The sequence below is a fragment of the Myiozetetes cayanensis genome, unplaced genomic scaffold, assembly GCF_022539395.1.
Source record: "Myiozetetes cayanensis isolate MyiCay16 unplaced genomic scaffold, myiCay2020 scf4, whole genome shotgun sequence".
Taxonomy (NCBI): domain Eukaryota; kingdom Metazoa; phylum Chordata; class Aves; order Passeriformes; family Tyrannidae; genus Myiozetetes; species Myiozetetes cayanensis.
In genome coordinates, this window is record NW_026087631.1 from 50,161,843 (window position 1) to 50,179,500 (window position 17,658).

General features: G+C 37.6%; 1 protein-coding gene across 2 annotated transcripts in view; it reads left to right on the forward strand.

Annotated features, from left to right (window-relative positions):
• The window catches only part of HOMER1 (homer scaffold protein 1), a 94,322-nt gene that overhangs the window by 34,763 nt on the left and 41,901 nt on the right, over window positions 1-17,658 (forward strand). For both annotated transcript variants that reach the window (XM_050329490.1, XM_050329489.1), the window contains one exon: window positions 5,752-5,894. In XM_050329490.1, coding sequence (XP_050185447.1) covers window positions 5,752-5,894 — 143 coding nt within the window. The remainder of the gene's footprint in view (window positions 1-5,751; window positions 5,895-17,658) is intronic.

A 17,658-nucleotide genomic window follows, 5' to 3' on the forward strand; every position in this document is an offset into this window, starting at 1 on the left:
GGTGTACAAGAAGACTTTATAAAAGGTATCTCAAAATGTGAACTGGGTTAATAAAGGCCTAATAGGAGGATAAGTTACTATATTCACATTTACATTAGTCATGCCAAAAATTAATTACGAATACTTGAATTCACTTTGAGAAAAGAAATTGCATGAGGCTTTTATGGCCCATGTATTCTGCCCTCCCAACCAGTATTTCTGACTCAGTGTTGGCTATTTACTTTGCTTTAAGCAAGAGTAAAGACAAAGTAATTCCTTCTCTTGTAGAATGCAGCAGCTTTAAAACTGCAGCAGGAATTCCTGAGTTGAGTAGGTTTAATGTAGCTGAGTCTTTTTTTCTGGAGAGTCTTTGTTTATTGAACCAGTGCATCTCTTAAGTGCTTTGCACTGTAATAGGCTTGTGATCCTTGAAGGAGCAAGGATGACAGGCAGTTTGCAACATGTTGTACAAATAGTTTTATTGCCACCAGAAAGCTATATCTAATGGCCTTCCAAGAGGAATTGGTGGAAACCAGAACACACACAATTCATACTGTTTTCCCAGTAGGCATTTTACCCAAGTACTAGATTGGCTTTGGCTATTAATGGGAGCCTGCTTGCTCTACTTAAACAGGAGAAAAATAAGGCAGTCTTTTTTTTATTGATTTTCTTAACTGTCTCTAAATTTATGATAAATTCCACAGAGACAATGGAAGTGGGTATTTCAATACTATACACTGTTGATAACACACTTGGCTTTAGAAACAGTAAAGTGCTTCAGCCAGGCCTCTAGTTTCTTGACGCTGTAAGTAAAAAAATTACTGTACTTCTCTTTTGACATGTTGTTTAATATTCTGAACTCAGAAGTTAAATCTGACACTGTCAAACTGAGTGACTTATTACCTGCTTTGGATATAGATATGAACTACTCACTCAGAGACAGGATGTTTTCATCTAGCAGCTCCTCAGTGTTAAAGCTTTCTCTTAAACTCTATGACATATTAATATTGTTCATTTTCCTTTATAGACTTCCTTTTACAGTCGAAAACATTTTATACTGTAGGCAGTTACAGAAATGTTACCTTGAGTGATTCTATAATGCCTAATGAGGGCTGCATTATGGCACACTTAGGAGTATTTTCTTATTCAGGCCTTACTTTTTTGTCTTGGTTTTTGCTGTGTTGATAAGCTAGTGTATTATTCTGAATTATACAGTTAGTGCAAGTGTTGACACATGAGCATAGTAGTCTTCACATTCTAGTTTCCCAGAGAGAAGGGAACTGAATCAAGAACTTCAGAGTTTACAACAGATGAGAAGATGGCATGATGGCAAACTGCATCACTTCTGTGGCACTGGAACTCATTCAATTTATGACTGATAGGAAGAGGGTGCTTGGTAGTGGGCAGGGAAGATGGGACCCTAGAGACCTGTGTAAATGACCAGGAGCACCTGTGTCATTTTCATCATCTGCCAGGAACTGATTGCAAGGCAACTAATTCAAGTGTTGCCTTTCTCAATCATTATATAATTCATTTTTGCCTTTTGCATAGTGATCCATTGCAGAGAGGGAGATTAAAAGAGGAAGGAAGTATTTTCAGTGATCAATCAAGACTTTGCAGGAACCTAGCTTTTTTTATGAAGCTTTGACAGGATTGACAGGGAGGACATTGGGAGGCAGCATGTGAGAATCTCTGTAATATTAAGCCAGTTTATAAGTGTCAACCCCTCTACTGTCTTGGACTTGCAGATTTTCTTCTACACTAAATTAGTAATAGGTAGGAAGATACATATAAAAACTGGAAAATACACATGTCAAAACTGAAATGATGTTTTATTTATTTAATGTTGTACGGCTTTAAAAAATGTCATAGAATCATAGAATCAACCATGTTGGAAAAGACCTCTGAGATCATCAAGTCCAACCCTTGATCCAACACCACCATGGTTACTAGACTGTGGCCCTAAGTGCTACATCCAGTCTTTTAAAAAATTTCTGAGGATGGTGAATCCACCTTCCTGGACAACCCATTCCAATGTCTGGTTATTCTTTCTGTAAAAAATTTCTTCCTAATATCCAACCTAAACCTCCCCTGGCAGAGCTTAAGATTGTCCTTATTATTTACCAATTAATTCAAGTCCCAGATATGGTATATTGTCCACCCTCTCTACTACACAGTTCTAAAAGAGAAACTAAGTGCATGTGCCTTTTTCTGCCTTGGTATGCCCTTACAGATTGAGTCTTTATTAAAATGTCTCCACAACTAATGTAACAAAAACACTGCACAAGGTACTTGCTGTTCACTGTTTTATTTAAGCCTGCAAATACCACTGGTACATGCAAGTTTTAATTCTGAATGTCCTGCAAAAACTTGTGAATCTGCAGAGAAATAGAAAACAAGAGATAAAACCATAAATATCTCAGAAATTGAATATATATTTGTAGTTCAAGTACTGACCAGACTTTAGCCATATTGAAACTTCAGAACAACCTTGCCTGAACACCACTGAAGTTAGGCTGCTTCCCTCAGGTGTTACAAGCTTTAGCAAAGTGTTTGTCCTATAAAGTGCCTCAATGGCAGGAAGCCATAGTTGCATGGATTTGGTTTCAGCTGGTGGACTATATTATTTTAATTTTTTTGTGTGAAACAGGTAGTAGAAAGAAAATAATATATAGCCTACTTTGCAGTTACTTCAGTAGCAGGAGCTCCTTTTCGCCTAAGCAAGGCTGATGCTAATTTTAAACTCTTCATTCTCACTTTAGTACTGCCTATTCTTCTCCTGTTTACCAGCAGGCTCTGGTTTGATTTCCCAGATATTTATCAGAGGATAGATAAAATCACCATTTACCTTGACTATAAAAAGAACCTAAGCTTGTCCAGAGAAAGACAGTGGTCTGAACCAAAGCATTACAAGAGAAGTGCTGCTTTGTTATGTGCCAGTCCCACTGAGTGCATGGTGCTTTCTGGAAATGAAAAGGAAAGCATTGTTTCAGTGTCAGAGAACCTCTACTTTCAACACATCCATTAAGATGGATTCAACCCCATCCATGAAGATACATTCGTATAATAGTACACACTTTATCCATACCTGGTATGTCTGGAGGCTTTGGTCTAGAAAGACGTCTCTTTTGAGACTTCTAACACCACTTATGGACATAGGTGCACTGTCTGGTGTCCATTTAACTCAGCCTTAGATAATAAAAATTTGCAATGCTCTTGTCTTGTTTACATAAAACTAAAATACCGGCTCCCCTGCTCTGTCACCTCCTATTTCCCAGATACATCTTTTAATATAGGGAATTATTTTGCTGTTGTCATAAACTCATGGATCTTGCAGTGTTAAGCCACCCATGATGTATTGTCAGTAACAAGCTTGGCCATGCACTAAGAGCAACACTTTGATCTGGGTTTTACTGAGCTGCATAAAGCAGTAGCCTGAAAACTGTGTGCAACTCCCCTCGCCTTTTTTTTTGTCTTTTTTAGACTAACCTTAATTAGGTTTGACTGCAGAACTGAAGAGAGCAGTTTGTGCATTTTGCAACTGCACCCCATCAGTCCTGAGGAGTTTTAGCCCAACCAACTGGCATATGAACCTCAGTTGTTTTTTTCTCTAAGCTGCACCATACTCTGGTAGTTTTTTTAACCTCAGTCATTTCTAATTAAGACCTTTGTTAGTTTCTGAAGTTGTGTGGTAATTTACTCAAAATAGCCTTGTCTGTGATTCTAAGCCCCTTCTGTGCAGACTAAGGAATAGCTATTGCCTGAAAAATTTTAGAATCACATCTTTTTTAGTGCAAGGTTGGTTTAGCAAAATGGTCGTGGTTTATCACCTGTTGCATTTTTCTTTGTAGAAGTACAAAATCTACTTAAAGCTAAGAACTTTCTGGGATGTTGTGTGAATTTTTATACTGGAACAAATGTTACACATGTGTCATGGTATCTGAATCAGTAACTGGCAGACTTATGCCATTTCTAATCAGTACTAAACAGAGAAGCACTGTGAAGAACAGCTGTGCCAGAGAAGTGTATGGAATACTTAATGAGAAGACAATATGATACTCCATAACAAAACATGCTGGATTGGTTTCATTTGTTTGTGATTTTGTAACCACCGACTCCTTTTTTTCTGTTCTTTATTTAGTCACCATTAAAAGGTGGTTTCATTTGTGCTGTGAAGTGTGCTTCTTTTACTTTAAAGACTCTTTTGTGAGCACACTGGTTTTTTTTAAGAAGTTGAAATCTTTTGATGAATCCCTTACTTTTATGTTTAGTACAGATATTGTGGGCACTGTCATTTTCATACTACTTGGGATCACTGGAGTCCTGCATACCCCTTAATAGGGCCAGAGCTCCTTTAGACAGTGCAGATCTCTGACAAACTTGCACATTTCTTTCCTTCTACTGAAATTATTTTTGTGCGTTCACAATTCAACATTTTAATAAGTGGGCTATGATTTTATGTATCTAACAGTAGTGTTGTAGGAATTTTGTATTAAATATATAAACCATCTAGGTTTTGTAGGGTGTGGTGTGTAATTTTTTAGAATACCTAGTGTAATAATTAATAATAATGGCCAGTCTTCACGAGCGAAGATCCGGGGAAGGTCTTTACACCTTCCAGCCTGCGCATTGGATTTTTTAGGTGAGACACAGTGTGCACGGAACTGAGCCCACCCTTTAATCCTAAGGTTCATCTGCCGGGTCCAAGCGAGCTTGGACGGTGGCAGCGAGGTCCTCAGGACGTAGATGGGTTACCTTTAAGGGCTAACGAGCTCCATCTGCCCGGGAGTGGCCCTGACCGGGAATCGAACCCGGGTCTCGGCGGTGACAGCGCCACGCCCTTAACCACTAGACCACCAGGGGTATACCTAGTGTAGTTTGGGAAGAAGAGGAAAGAGAAGAAAATTTCAACTCCAGAAAGGGTTTCATTTATTGTCAGTGGAAACTGTTTATCAAATGTCTGTCCTGTCAGAGGATAATAATAGACATAGCCATGTATAGAATAATTTATTTACCTCTTTATTTTGGCAGCTCTGTTCTCCTTTCACACTTAATTGTACACACAAATGTACATGCTGGCCTAATGAAGGGTAATGTAAAATTCACCAGTGCTTTCTGCTCTGAGGCAACCATTGTTTTCTGGATGTCCAGTTACATAGCTGTATCAGAAGCTATCTGGGCATAGGTGGAGTATCCTCCTTCCCAGATAATACCATGACCATCAAGAGCTAGACCAGGCTAGCATGCCTATGAAAATTTTGCCTGTACTCTGCTGAACAAGTGTTCTTTACAAATGCCTCATGGGTGAAACTGCGAACACACAGGTGCCCTTCCACCGTTCACTTTGGCTAATAAACATACAAAAGCTGGATTTTGAAACAAATATCAGAATTGTTTGTTTCACTGTGTTAGGATATGAAGTACAAGACAAGAATCCTGGGTGTCAGTAGTCACCCACTGTGTATGAGGATAAGGGCTGAATGTAATTCCAGGTAAGAGAGAGGTCTGTAGTAAGTGGGAAGCTGGATACTTGAAAAGAATTCATAAGCTAGTTGTGTTTTGTACAAGATAATGTGAATCTTATGGTAATATACTTCTATATTAAATGCACATGATGAAATGTGATAATGAAAGATGCTGGACATCTGAACCTCATATTAATACTATCTAAAATTTGTGTATCATGTAAGAATTAGTATTAGTGCTTTTATGCACATAGCCTTCCTGAGCAGATCAGTTTGTAATTTTGATGTGTTGTTTGTTTTACTTAAGGAATCAGCTGGAGGGGATATTCAGTCTCCTTTAACGCCGGAAAGTATTAATGGCACAGATGACGAGAGAGCGATGCCAGAAGTGACGCAGAACTCAGAACCAAGGGCTGAACCAACACAGAATGCATTGCCATTCACTCATAGGTACAGATTCCATTCCCACATCCTGATTAAGTGATACCTATCTCCTTCCTTGTTAAAGGGACCTGCTCCCATATTGTGTGGGGGAAAAAAGCAAACCCGCTCCTCCCCAAAAAAATAGACCAACTTTTAGATTTGCAATATAATCTTTGTTTTAATAAAAAAAAAAGTATGAGAAAATCTGTTGGAGTAAGATTTGGGGGAGCATTACTTTATAATCAGCCATTGAACACTGGTTAATGTAGGTGTCCCTTTAATAGGAATCATTATTTCACTGTCAGAGATCTTGGTAAAATTACCTGCTTCATAGAATATTCCAATTAAATTATTTTTGCACACATTGTCTATATGACTGATGGGACTGGATGTCAACCGTTCGTTGACAACTTTTTGGAGGAAAAGGGACTCTTGCAGCACATTTGGATTATGAAGTTTAAAGCAGCCTTTAATTGAGCAATTCTCTGACAATTGTAAAATTTTTCAACTTCTTTCAAAGTACAAGAGAAATGTAGGTCTGCTTCAGACTGGATTATAATTTACTGCACTAGGAATGCCATGCTTTGTTGTTCTTTAAGAAAGGTAGGGCTTTTTATTTAATGATACAAAGTTACAATGGATATATCCTGCCTATTAGAAGTAATTGTAGATGAGTCACTCTCAATAATTAACACATAATGTACTTGGGACCATTGAGAGTAAGTGAAACATTTTATAAACTTAGAACACAGCTAGAAATACTAGATTTCATTTTTTTAAGTGTTGTGTAATTCCATTTAAGTAGAGTTTGAGCTTTTGATCAAAGGTTAAGGAATACTAGCACATCAGATGTGTCATGCAATTCAGAGTGAGTAGAGGTGAAACTGAAACTGAGCAGGTTGTCTCAGTTTTTGTAAGAGAATAATACTATAAAACAGCTGGAAAAATTAATATACATTTTCAAATGAGAAAAAAAAAAACAAAACAAAACTTGACAGTATTTTTTTTAACAGAGTGATTGTGTTTATTTTTATACTGTCACCAGTGCATCTATTATATGTTTTAGAAGAAATGGTGCACTGTATGAGTGCTATGTGCATGTTGGAGGAGTATACAAATATTGCACATCTGTCAGTGTTCTGTAATGAGTTCATTTAGACTGCTTGAGTGTTGAAATTCTCTATCAATACTTTTGTGAAAAGAAGCTGTGATAAAGTCCACACATGAATGCTGTGGTTTGTTTTTTCAAAAAATAATAGCTTGAAGATCTGCCCTCTGTTCAGCATATGTAAATGTGTTTTCTGGTATGTCAGTATAGTAATTAAGTTTGCTCTCCACTCAGTGTGACTGAAACTGCTCTGAAACTACACAGTTGTCATTATTGATGGTGTAGAATAGAGATTTCAAAACTTTTAGATGCATTGCATTTTTCTACTTTATGTATGCAGTGAGAGCCTAGTTTTAGATTTTTGTTCTGTTAAATACCACTAGCTATAATTGGTTTTCCAATAATAACTCTGCATTTTGAGATTCACTTCTCATGTTGATTCCTAAAAGACCAGTGTTTTGTCTTGCTAATGAATGGTTTGCTTTGAGTTTGTTAGTGAGCTGTTACTGAAGAAAACCTAAGTTTTTACACCCTTTGAAATAAAGTAATTTTTGGAATAGCTAAGGGTTGTATTATAAATAAATAAAGTTCATTTATTTATTATGAAGAAATAATATAATAATGGCCAGTCTTCCCGAGCGAAGATCCGGGGAAGGTCTTTACACCTTCCAACCTGCGCATTGGATTTTTTAGGTGAGACACAGTGTGCGCGGAACTGAGCCCACCCTTTAATCCTAAGGTTCATCTGCCGGGTCCAAGCGAGCTTGGACGGTGGCAGCGAGGTCCTCAGGACGTAGATGGGTTACCTTTAAGGGCTAACGAGCTCCATCTGCCCGAGAGCGTCCCTGACCGGGAATCGAACCCGGGCCAAGATGCATGAAACACATGCATAAAAGAGATGGAAAGTGAAGCCTTCAGGAATGTGTTAACCCTGCTTAATTGGGCATGTTTTTGTAGAGGCTTTTTGTAACAATAAATTAGCAACTGGGTAGATCCATCTAGCTGCCTGTGCTGTCTGAAAGAATGTTCTCATGCAGGCAGTTTGCTTGCCCTGATTTAAAAGGAAAAAAAAATTTAAAACCTTACTCCTGATCATTGGAGAATCCCTGGACTTCTCATATGTTAAGGGTATAGAAAAGTATTGTGCTTATCCTTGTTCTCTGCCCTTCTGATGACATGGTGTGTATGGCACTCCATGTGTGATGGAGAGGAGTTGCTGAACTGAACCCTTTCCTTGTGCGCCCTGGTAACTTCCACTGATCCTGAACCTCTTTCTCCTGATCCTAAGTTTCAGCAAAGATAAAGTTTAGTCAGCACTTTGGGATGAGGAGGGTAATGCTAGAAGGGCATTTGAGTGTCATCTTCTTTGTGGCAATAATTTTTACTTATTTACCTTTAGTCCAGAAGCTGCTAATCAGCCTCCAGATGCTTTTCAGAAGAAAAGGTACAGTGGATTTTCCTCAATGAGTTCAACTGTAGGGTTCATCACGGTCAGTAAGGGTGGACTGAAGTAACACTACCATAGCAAGTTCATTTCTTACATTAATAGGAAAGCTCTATTCTGCTCTGGCATTGACAGGACATACTTATACTGTTAAGAGTGAAAAGAAGTGGTCCTCAGTGCAAGTTGGAGCACAGGGAAGGCATATGTGGGGCTGCATGGAAGGAGCCCAGGCAATCATGGTGCAAGTGTTGGAGCTTTCTGTGCAGGATGAGGTGCTGCAGCATTGTGTGGCAAGGGTGGCTGGTAAGGTGTGAACTGTGTTGCTGCCAGGAGGGTTGGCAAGCACAGCAGAGTGCAGAGGTGTCTCTGTGGCAGATGATACAGAGGGGAAAAGGTGTGAAGGGGGCTACTGTCAAAGCAGTGGTTTAGATAAGGTGTTTCATGTTGTTTTATGAACTGGAAGAGTCTGACAGGGAGGAAAAGGTCAGAAATCAAAGGTGTGGAAGTCATGCTTTAGTTTACATCCCACTGCTTGTCATTTTTAATCTGCACACCTGAAAAATGTTCAATTGGCTTTTTTTATAACACGTCTTCACTGGCCAGAGATGTCTTCTTCTACAAACGTTCTTCTCTGCATTCTTTATGTCTTAGCGTAAGTAGTTAAAGCTTGTTATTTCAGCAGCATAAGTGCAGACTACATTTGTATTTATAGATATTTTTTGACCACTTATACTGAAAAACCAAAACCAGCATTACTTAAATCACCAGAGTTTTATTAAAACTCAAATATCTTTTTGTTTCAATAAATAATTCTATGTATTGAAATTAACATTCTCCAGAATATGTCTAAAATCTCATTCATATGCCATAAGCATGGTAGGGCTGAAGTCTAGTTGCTTCAATTTATTCTCATCTTGAAAGTCCTAGTGTTCTTCACAAGTGGTGCAACTCAAATCAACTGCTTGAGATAAGGGTATTAAACAGAAGTCTTGCATAGAAGATAAACTCCTGTAATTAACTATCTTGCCTTTTTAAACTGTACATGATGATTAATATTGAACTAAGAAGTAATATTATTGTGAACTCTCACATCCTATATAATGTGCTATATAGCCTGAGCACTGTTCTTGTGGTTAAATGTTGCCAGAACAACTGGAAATAAAATGTAACCTGAGCCTGCCACTAGAATTTTTAAAAATCTTGTCTTAGATATTAGTCGGTCCTTATCTGAATAATAGCTGGTCAAGGAAGACCTTTTCGTAGCAGAGACTAGATTATCAAATATAATATTTAAAATAATTAGGACTAAAAAAGTACATATTTTTGTTCTATGTACATATTTTTGTTCTTAAGTAAATTTTAATTTCCTCAGACATCTTTCTTGTTTAAAAAATATTTCCCACATTCTTGAAGTTGTGATTTTTTTTTCCTACTAAAACTGTTGATCATAACATGGGGTTTGGAGAGAAAAAAAATTGCTAAAACATTTTAACTACTTCTGATGCAACTGGCTTTTAAATAAAAGTTTTCAGATGACCAAGAATGCATCATGAGAATTAAAACTTTTAATAAAACTATTCAGTTTTAATATTTGAATTATATTGTAAGGATGAATAGTGTATATGGTGAACTCTACAACTTCTGCTTTTTGATAACTGGAAAACTTGCTCTTTCACTCTTGAAGAGAATACATTTGTTCATAAGAAGCTTTATTCCACTTTTGGCACCTTAAGAAGCTGATAAAACACATTTTCAGAAACAAAATATAAGAGGATTCTTCTGGGACAAACCTTGAAAATCTTCGATTTTGTGTTAACCATGATTTGCACCTGTTACCTCATTTTTTCTTGTAACATATAAACTTTGAATTTCTATTGCATACTGTTTTGATCAGACAATATATGTGTGTGTGTTTGTTGCTTGTTAGTTGGAATTCCTATTTTTATATTCAAGTGAATTTTTAATAGGGAATTTTGACTCATTGCCTTAGTGAAAATGGACTTAATTCACATGATGCTTATATTTTAGATATGTTATTGTCTAGATAGGCTACTATTTAATAATGCTGCATGTAAATCCAATGCTGTACAACAAAGAAAAACCAAAAATCTTGCTGCTGGATCATGTTCGTTCACTGCAGTTTCATTAAAAGTTGTATGTAGAAATCTCTTTAGTAGATTTTTCACTGGATGTATTAAAACTGCTCACTTCTACAAGCTTAAACAATGTGGTTCTGTTACAGTATAGGTACTTTGTGAATCATATGGAACTGTTAACTTAGCTTTAAGGAAAATTATTGTGTTGGTTTGTAATTTGAATTTATGCTTAAATCCTAGTATTTGGATGTTCTGTATAGAGTTATACATAGCTTCCTTACCAAGTAGTCCTGAGGTGTGCATTTCTTTATTTAAAATTCTTCATTTTGAATGTTATTTAACCTGATCAGAGGATAATTCATTGTTGTGAGGAAGCTCACAAGCTCTCTAATCCAAGCTCCTGCTCAAAGAACAGCTATGAGATCAGATCAAGCTTCTCTAAGCTTTATCCATTTGAGTTTTGAAAACCTTCTGTGATGGAAACTGATAAAGTCAGGGATTTTTTGAAAGGTTTCTGTATAACATAAAAGACAGTAACTGTCTTCACATTGTGCAGCACTGTTATGGACTGTGACATTTTAGGGCACACCAGCGGAATTATGGTAAATTCAATTGCTCTACTTGAAAAGATTACTATTTCATGAGTCATTCTCAGAGAAGAAACTCAAAGGTGGTATGTTTCTGCTGTCAGTATAAGCAAAGAACTGGTTAATATAGAAACTTAGACCTAGATCTTGACTTCGCCTCAATCAACATTTGTTTCATTTTGTGAAGGCCATAGCTGTGCTGTTCGGTGGCCTCTTGTGCTCTACCAGCAAGAGCCTGGTGCTCTCTCCTCCTTCCCTGACCCAATTCTTGCTGCTTCCCAAACTCCTGCACTTCTGCCTAAGCTGCTGGGATCTAGTTAAAGTAGAGTCTCCTTCAAAATAAAAGTTCTTTCTAGGAAATTATTAATTTGAAAGGAAAATCTTACATTGTGTTTGTATAATTATTTTTTATGTCTGACTTTCCTGATTTTGACAATTTCTCACAAATTCTTTAAGGTATCTTTGGAATACCCAGTAAACCATTTTCATAAGATATCTCTAGTCTGAAAGGAGAGATGGAGAGAAAGAATGACCATGTTATATGTGTTGGTTAACTGTTCAAAATTAAGAAACTCTAGAACTAATTTTAGTAGCTGAGGGAATGGCTGAGAGCAAAAAACTAAAAATAATCTAACGCTTAAGAGAGTAATTTCACCATCTCCCTTGAGCACCTAGGCATCTTCTAATTTGGAGCATGTGAATTGCCTACTTCCTGATGTTTATTTAGTGAGAGCTCCAAGGGAGTGATGCAGATCATGTGAACTGGGTGTTAGAAATTAGATCATGTAAATACTGTCCTCAGGGACAAGTAAGCGCTCTTGAAACATACCTGTTAAATACATTCTTAGAAGAGGAATATAATCCTTATGCTATTTATATTAAAAAAACCCAAACAAACAACCCAAGCCAAGAAAGTATTACTTTTACTATGTAACTTTCCCACTTTAATCACTTACATAAGGAAAAAAAGCCCTGTTTCAAAAAAAAAAAAAAAAAAGAAAGAAAGAAAAAAGAAAGAAAGAAGAGGAAGGAAGGAAGCAAGGGAGAGAGCGAGAAAGAAAAAAAAAGGAAGGAAGGAAGACCTATCTTGATTAAGAAATAAACTATCATTTTTTGAAGTAAATCAGTTGGGTTCAACCTATCCAAAGTATGGATGACATTAAAAGATTGTTACTACTTCGGCAACTGTAAACATGGGATTTGTGAGTTGGGATATGTGATACTTAACACTAAATCTGATTCTATAGGATGAGTGGTTTGGGTTGGAGTTTTTTGTGGTACCCATTATTTCACAAATATTACTTATGTTAATATTCTCAAGAATACATTTTTTGGAACTGTGTTATTCATTTAAGGAGTCTACTCTTAGCATGCAGTGCCTTTTTTGGTTATTTTTAGGCAGTGGGGGAGCTATTCTCTTTATTTTAGATTTTCCAAGTAATTTAGTTGAATAATGAGCTTTTTCTATTGAGCATTTTGATACCAGTGTGACTACTTATTTAAGTTTGTGAACAGTGTCTGTGAAGTTTGTTTTATGGTATGATTTGTACATATATTTTTTTAGAATCTGCTGATTATTGAGTTGTAATCATCTTTCAAGAAGAATTATTAAAGCAATGTTTTTAGAAGATCTTATGTAGACAGTTGATACCTCCTGTCTTCTTTACTCCTACTTCCATCAGTGGTTTTGATATTGTTTAGTGTCATCATGGGAAACCTTTCAACCAGTAAGTAGGGATTAGGTTTAAGGATTAGGATTAAGAGAACTGTAGCACCTTCCCTATGAAGACAGGCTGAGAACATTGGGGCAGTTCAGCCTGGAGAAGTGGAGGTCGTGTGGAGACCTCATAGCAACCTTCGAATATCTTAATGGGCCTACAGGGAAACTGGAGAGGGGCTCTGTAGTGAAAGGACAAGGAGTAACACATACAGATTGAAAAAGGGGAAATGTAGGTTAGATATTAGGAAAAAATTTTTCTCTGTAAGGGTGGTGAGATACTGGAACAGGTTTCCCAGGGAGGTTTTGGATGCCCCAGCCATGGCAGTGTTAAAGGCCAGATTGGACAAGGCCTTGAGCTACCTGATCTAGTGGGAAGTGTCCCTGCCCATGGCAGGGGGGTTAGGATTAGATGATCTTTAAAGTCCCTTACAACCCTTAACATTCTATGATTCTATGATTCTATAAGCTGCAAACTGAACTTTCCCCAGGCACCATGAAGGAATCCAAGGTCCTGTCTGTAATAACACCACAGATCTCTTTGGGGTGTCTTTTAGAACATTTTTTTTTCAAAACTGAAAGGTGACATTAGTTTCAAAGTGAAGAGGCACAACAAAGAAATTCTGCAGGTCTCAATACACTGTTATCCAGAAAAAAACCACAATTAAAAATTTTTAGATGAGTCAGTTTTGTAAAATTGTTTTTCACTTTAAAATTACCTTTGGAAAGACCTAGTCCTTTGAAACTACAAATTTCATGGTTTTTTCAGATTGGAAGCCTCACTGGACACTTACCATTTTTCAGCCTCCCAGTAAAGAAACAAAACCAGAAAGCCAGTAACACCTCAAGTTGCCAGGGGGAAAAAACCTCCCAAAACACAAAGCTATTGATCTCTTGAGTCTCAATGGTTTTTCAAACAGTCATGACCCTTGAGAAAAGAAGAAAACATTTTTCAGAAACAAAGGTGGAGGAGATGTTTTGCAAGACAAACACACTTTCCATCAAGTCTGATCACATAAACGTCACCGTTTCCTCCTCAGTGGGGGTAGGAATGGTGATGCATGACAGTATTTCACAATGTAGGTTCCATGACCCATTCATACCCATCCTTCAGCCTAGGATTAAATCATAGAATCATAGAATCATAGAATTAACTGGGTTGGAAGAGACGTTCGAGATCATCAAGTCCAACCCTTGATCCAACCCCACTGTGATTACTAGATCATGGCACTCAGTGCCACATCCAACCTCATCTTAAAAACCTCCAGGGACAGTGAATCCACCACCTCTCTGGGCAGGCCATTCCAATACCTGATCACTCTCTCTGTAAAGAACTTCTTTCTAATATCCAACCTAAACCTCCCCTGACAGAGTTTAAGCCTGTACCCTCTTGTCCTCCTGCTGATTGCCTGGGAGAAGAGACCAACCCCCACCTGGCTACAACCTCCTTTCAGGGAGTTGTAGAGAGTGATGAGGTCACCCCTGAGCCTCCTCTTCTCCAGACTAAACAACCCCAACTCTCTCAGCCTTTCCTCATAGATCTTATGCTCAAGTCCCTTCCCCAGCCTGGTTGCTCTTCTCTGGACCTGCTCCAGCACCTCAATGTCTTTCCTGAACTGAGGGGCCCAGAACTGAACACAATACTCAAGGTGTGGCCTCACCAGCTCTGAGTACAGGGGAAGGATCACTGCCCTGCTCCTGCTGGCCACACTGTTCTTGATGTAGGCCAGGATGCCATTGGCCTTCTTGGCCACCTGGGCACACTGCTGGCTCATGTTCAGCTTCCTGTCAATCAGCACCCCCAGATCCCTTTCCACCTGGCTGCTCTCCAGCCACTCTGTCCCCAGCCTGTAGTGCTGCAAGGGGTGGTTGTGTTTCTTGATGAGAAAGTGGGGGCTTTTTTCAGAGCCTGGAATTTTGACCATTTGTAATGAGATTTTTCCCATCTCAGACTGTTCTGCAGGTAAGAGTATCACAAAGTTTGCACATGTCTGCATGCAGACATGCTTTACCTCTCCAAAGATACCTCTTCAACTTATGCCCCAATAGCCACTCAGAAGTGTATGTTAGAAAATAAAGGACTGTTTAGTAGCTGGTATGTAGCTGCTTCATTTCAAGTGCAAGACTTAGACCTCTTGTCTTTGCGAACACAAAATACAATGCTTATACAACCATCTATATGGGTGGACAAATGCTAAAAGAACTTTTATAGACTTGTCCATTTACTGTTTTCTGTCTCGAAATTGACTTTGTCATTTTAATGTGTTTCTGTGAAATGCAAGAATACTCTAGCCTTGCATTTCAGGGTACATATTCCCATCCACATAGAAATTATTGAACAGGTTACACAGTTTTAAAGAAAGGAAGTTAAAGAGAATTTAAGATCTGTGCAGAACAATTTGCGTCATTATCACATTTCATTTTTTGTGTATTTTACTCATCTCAAGGTTCACTTCATGTCAACTTTGGATTATTTAGTAAAATCAATGTATAGAACATGAATGAAATTGTGCAACTTACAGTCAAGGTAGTCATGGAAGAAGGCCTCTCTCATATACCATCATAAAGGAAACTGAAGTGTTGCTTAAGAGTTTTGAGTTTAAAGTCCACAAGTTAAAAACAGCTTTAAAAATCCTCAGACACCAAGAGAAAACCTGGGTTTTTGTCATTTTTTTAATAATAAAATATAACAACTCATAACAACAATATAGTCTCAAAATACAGCCTTACAATGTAATGTAGACAGACAGACAGACAGACAGTCAGATAGATAGATAGATAGATAGATAGATAGATAGATAATCTGCTTCTGAAATCTTATCTATACTGTATGGTTATGGTTTCACTGCCATCTGGTAGGCCTGATGATAATCAGACAACTATGATTGCAACGTTAAAGACTAATTAATTACTATTCTTGAAACAATATAGAACTCATTTCTCTCAAACTTCCAAGCTGAATATAAATAAACATAACTTCATCCTTTAACATTTCATGTCAAAGATGAAGTGATCAATTTAGGTTATGGATTTTTATATTCCTTTTAGAATTCACTGTATTACTCTCTTCCTATCTGCTCCCTCTTCTTGCAGGAGACAGAAAGGAAACAGAAAGGAAATGGCTAGCATCATCTTCTGCAAATATTTAAGCTTAAGAGCCAGTAATTCATTTTATTCCTGCTGTAGTTTATAAAAATACTGTTAGAAATGCAACCAAGGAATTTACATTACATCTGACCTTAAGATGCAAGATGCCAAACATCTTAAATCATTAAGTGTTTCTTGAGTCTTGCTGAATTGTTAATTGTGGATTCCCCTAAAACACTACGTGGATCCTTGGATTCCCCTAAGATACTACATGGATCTTTGTATTCATGGGCTTTGCTATTTTAAAGTTCTTAGATGGTGTTAATGAAGCCCATATGGACTTCAAATAAGCTAATTTTAGTCAATTAGATACCTTCATACTAGAGGACTAGCATGGAAAGTCAGAGCCAATAATAACTGGCAACAGTTATTTACATTACAAGTTCTTTCTTGTCAAAGATATGAGATAGAAGTTCTGCTGTACCAAATTCTGCTTGGGCTTGTGTGGCACATGAGTTCAGGAGGTGGCTGTGGCTCCTGTTCTTTTGTTACATCTCTGATCCCAGAGTAAAGTTTCAGAATTGGCAACTGTACCTTGAGCAGCGGGAACAGGCTCCTCCAGCGATTACACAGAATGGAGGGTTGTATAGGACCATGTGAATGATTCTGTCCCCTGGAATATTTTTCACTCCCAGGTGCGCATGGTTTAGGAACTAACTATATAATGCCTGTTGATTTCACCAGTTCAGAGCCAAAATACAGTTGTCTGCGAGGTACAAAGAAAACATGATGAGCTTGATGAAGCCATTTGCTGTTTTGAGCAGGATTCAGCCAAATGGATTACCTCTGCCCACTTCTTGAAAGAACGCATATCTAAAAACTTAAGTTTGACAAAGCAGAGAAAAGCAGTTTAGAAAACTCTTTATATTAAAAATGCATAGCATGAACACTAACTTAGTGTATTTTTTAAAAGGATTATTTCATATATAAATGAATCACTTTTACAAAAATAGCTTTCATCAAAGTTTTTCTAGAATTTCTGGAATTCATAAAATACATATATATATATAGTACATATGTATATATACATATATATGTATGTATGTATATATATAAGACATATCTTCGAGGGATCATTTTGCATCCCTGCAAGAGATGTAGGACCAAGGACCAGGCTTTGTTAATTTTCATATGAAGTGAAAAAAAATGCTCAGTTTCAAATCTAATCCAAAAGATCCATGCTATTTTATGAATGCCATACTCTCTAAGTGTCTTGATTTTGTCAGATGAATAAAAATTGCTAAAGATTTATCCCTTATTTAGAGATAGGGTTTACAAGTAAACCAAGTTAAGGTAATAATTCCTTTGTAGGATGCTGTAGTCTAGGTCCTCTGGTGGAGAACCAGCAAATTCTGCTACATCCATGTGACGCTGAGTTAAAAAAATTACACCTGATGCCTGATGCATTTCCTCCTAGATAGCCACCTGCCTAAGACTGGACAGATGAAGTGCCATCTTGGGATAGTTAACCTTTTAAACAGCTAAATGCAGGAGAGATGGGTTTCATCCACTAAGCCCTCTTTCTCAGGTCCAGCCTTTATTTGTACCTCCCACCAGTGTTGTGAGCCAGAGTTTTGCTTACTGTTTTCAACTGAGGCAACACAGTGTTGTATTCCCTGGTGTTGTGGTCACTGTACCATGGCTCTCTGATGAGATGTTTCAATTACTTTCCCTACTCTCCAGCTTAAGGTA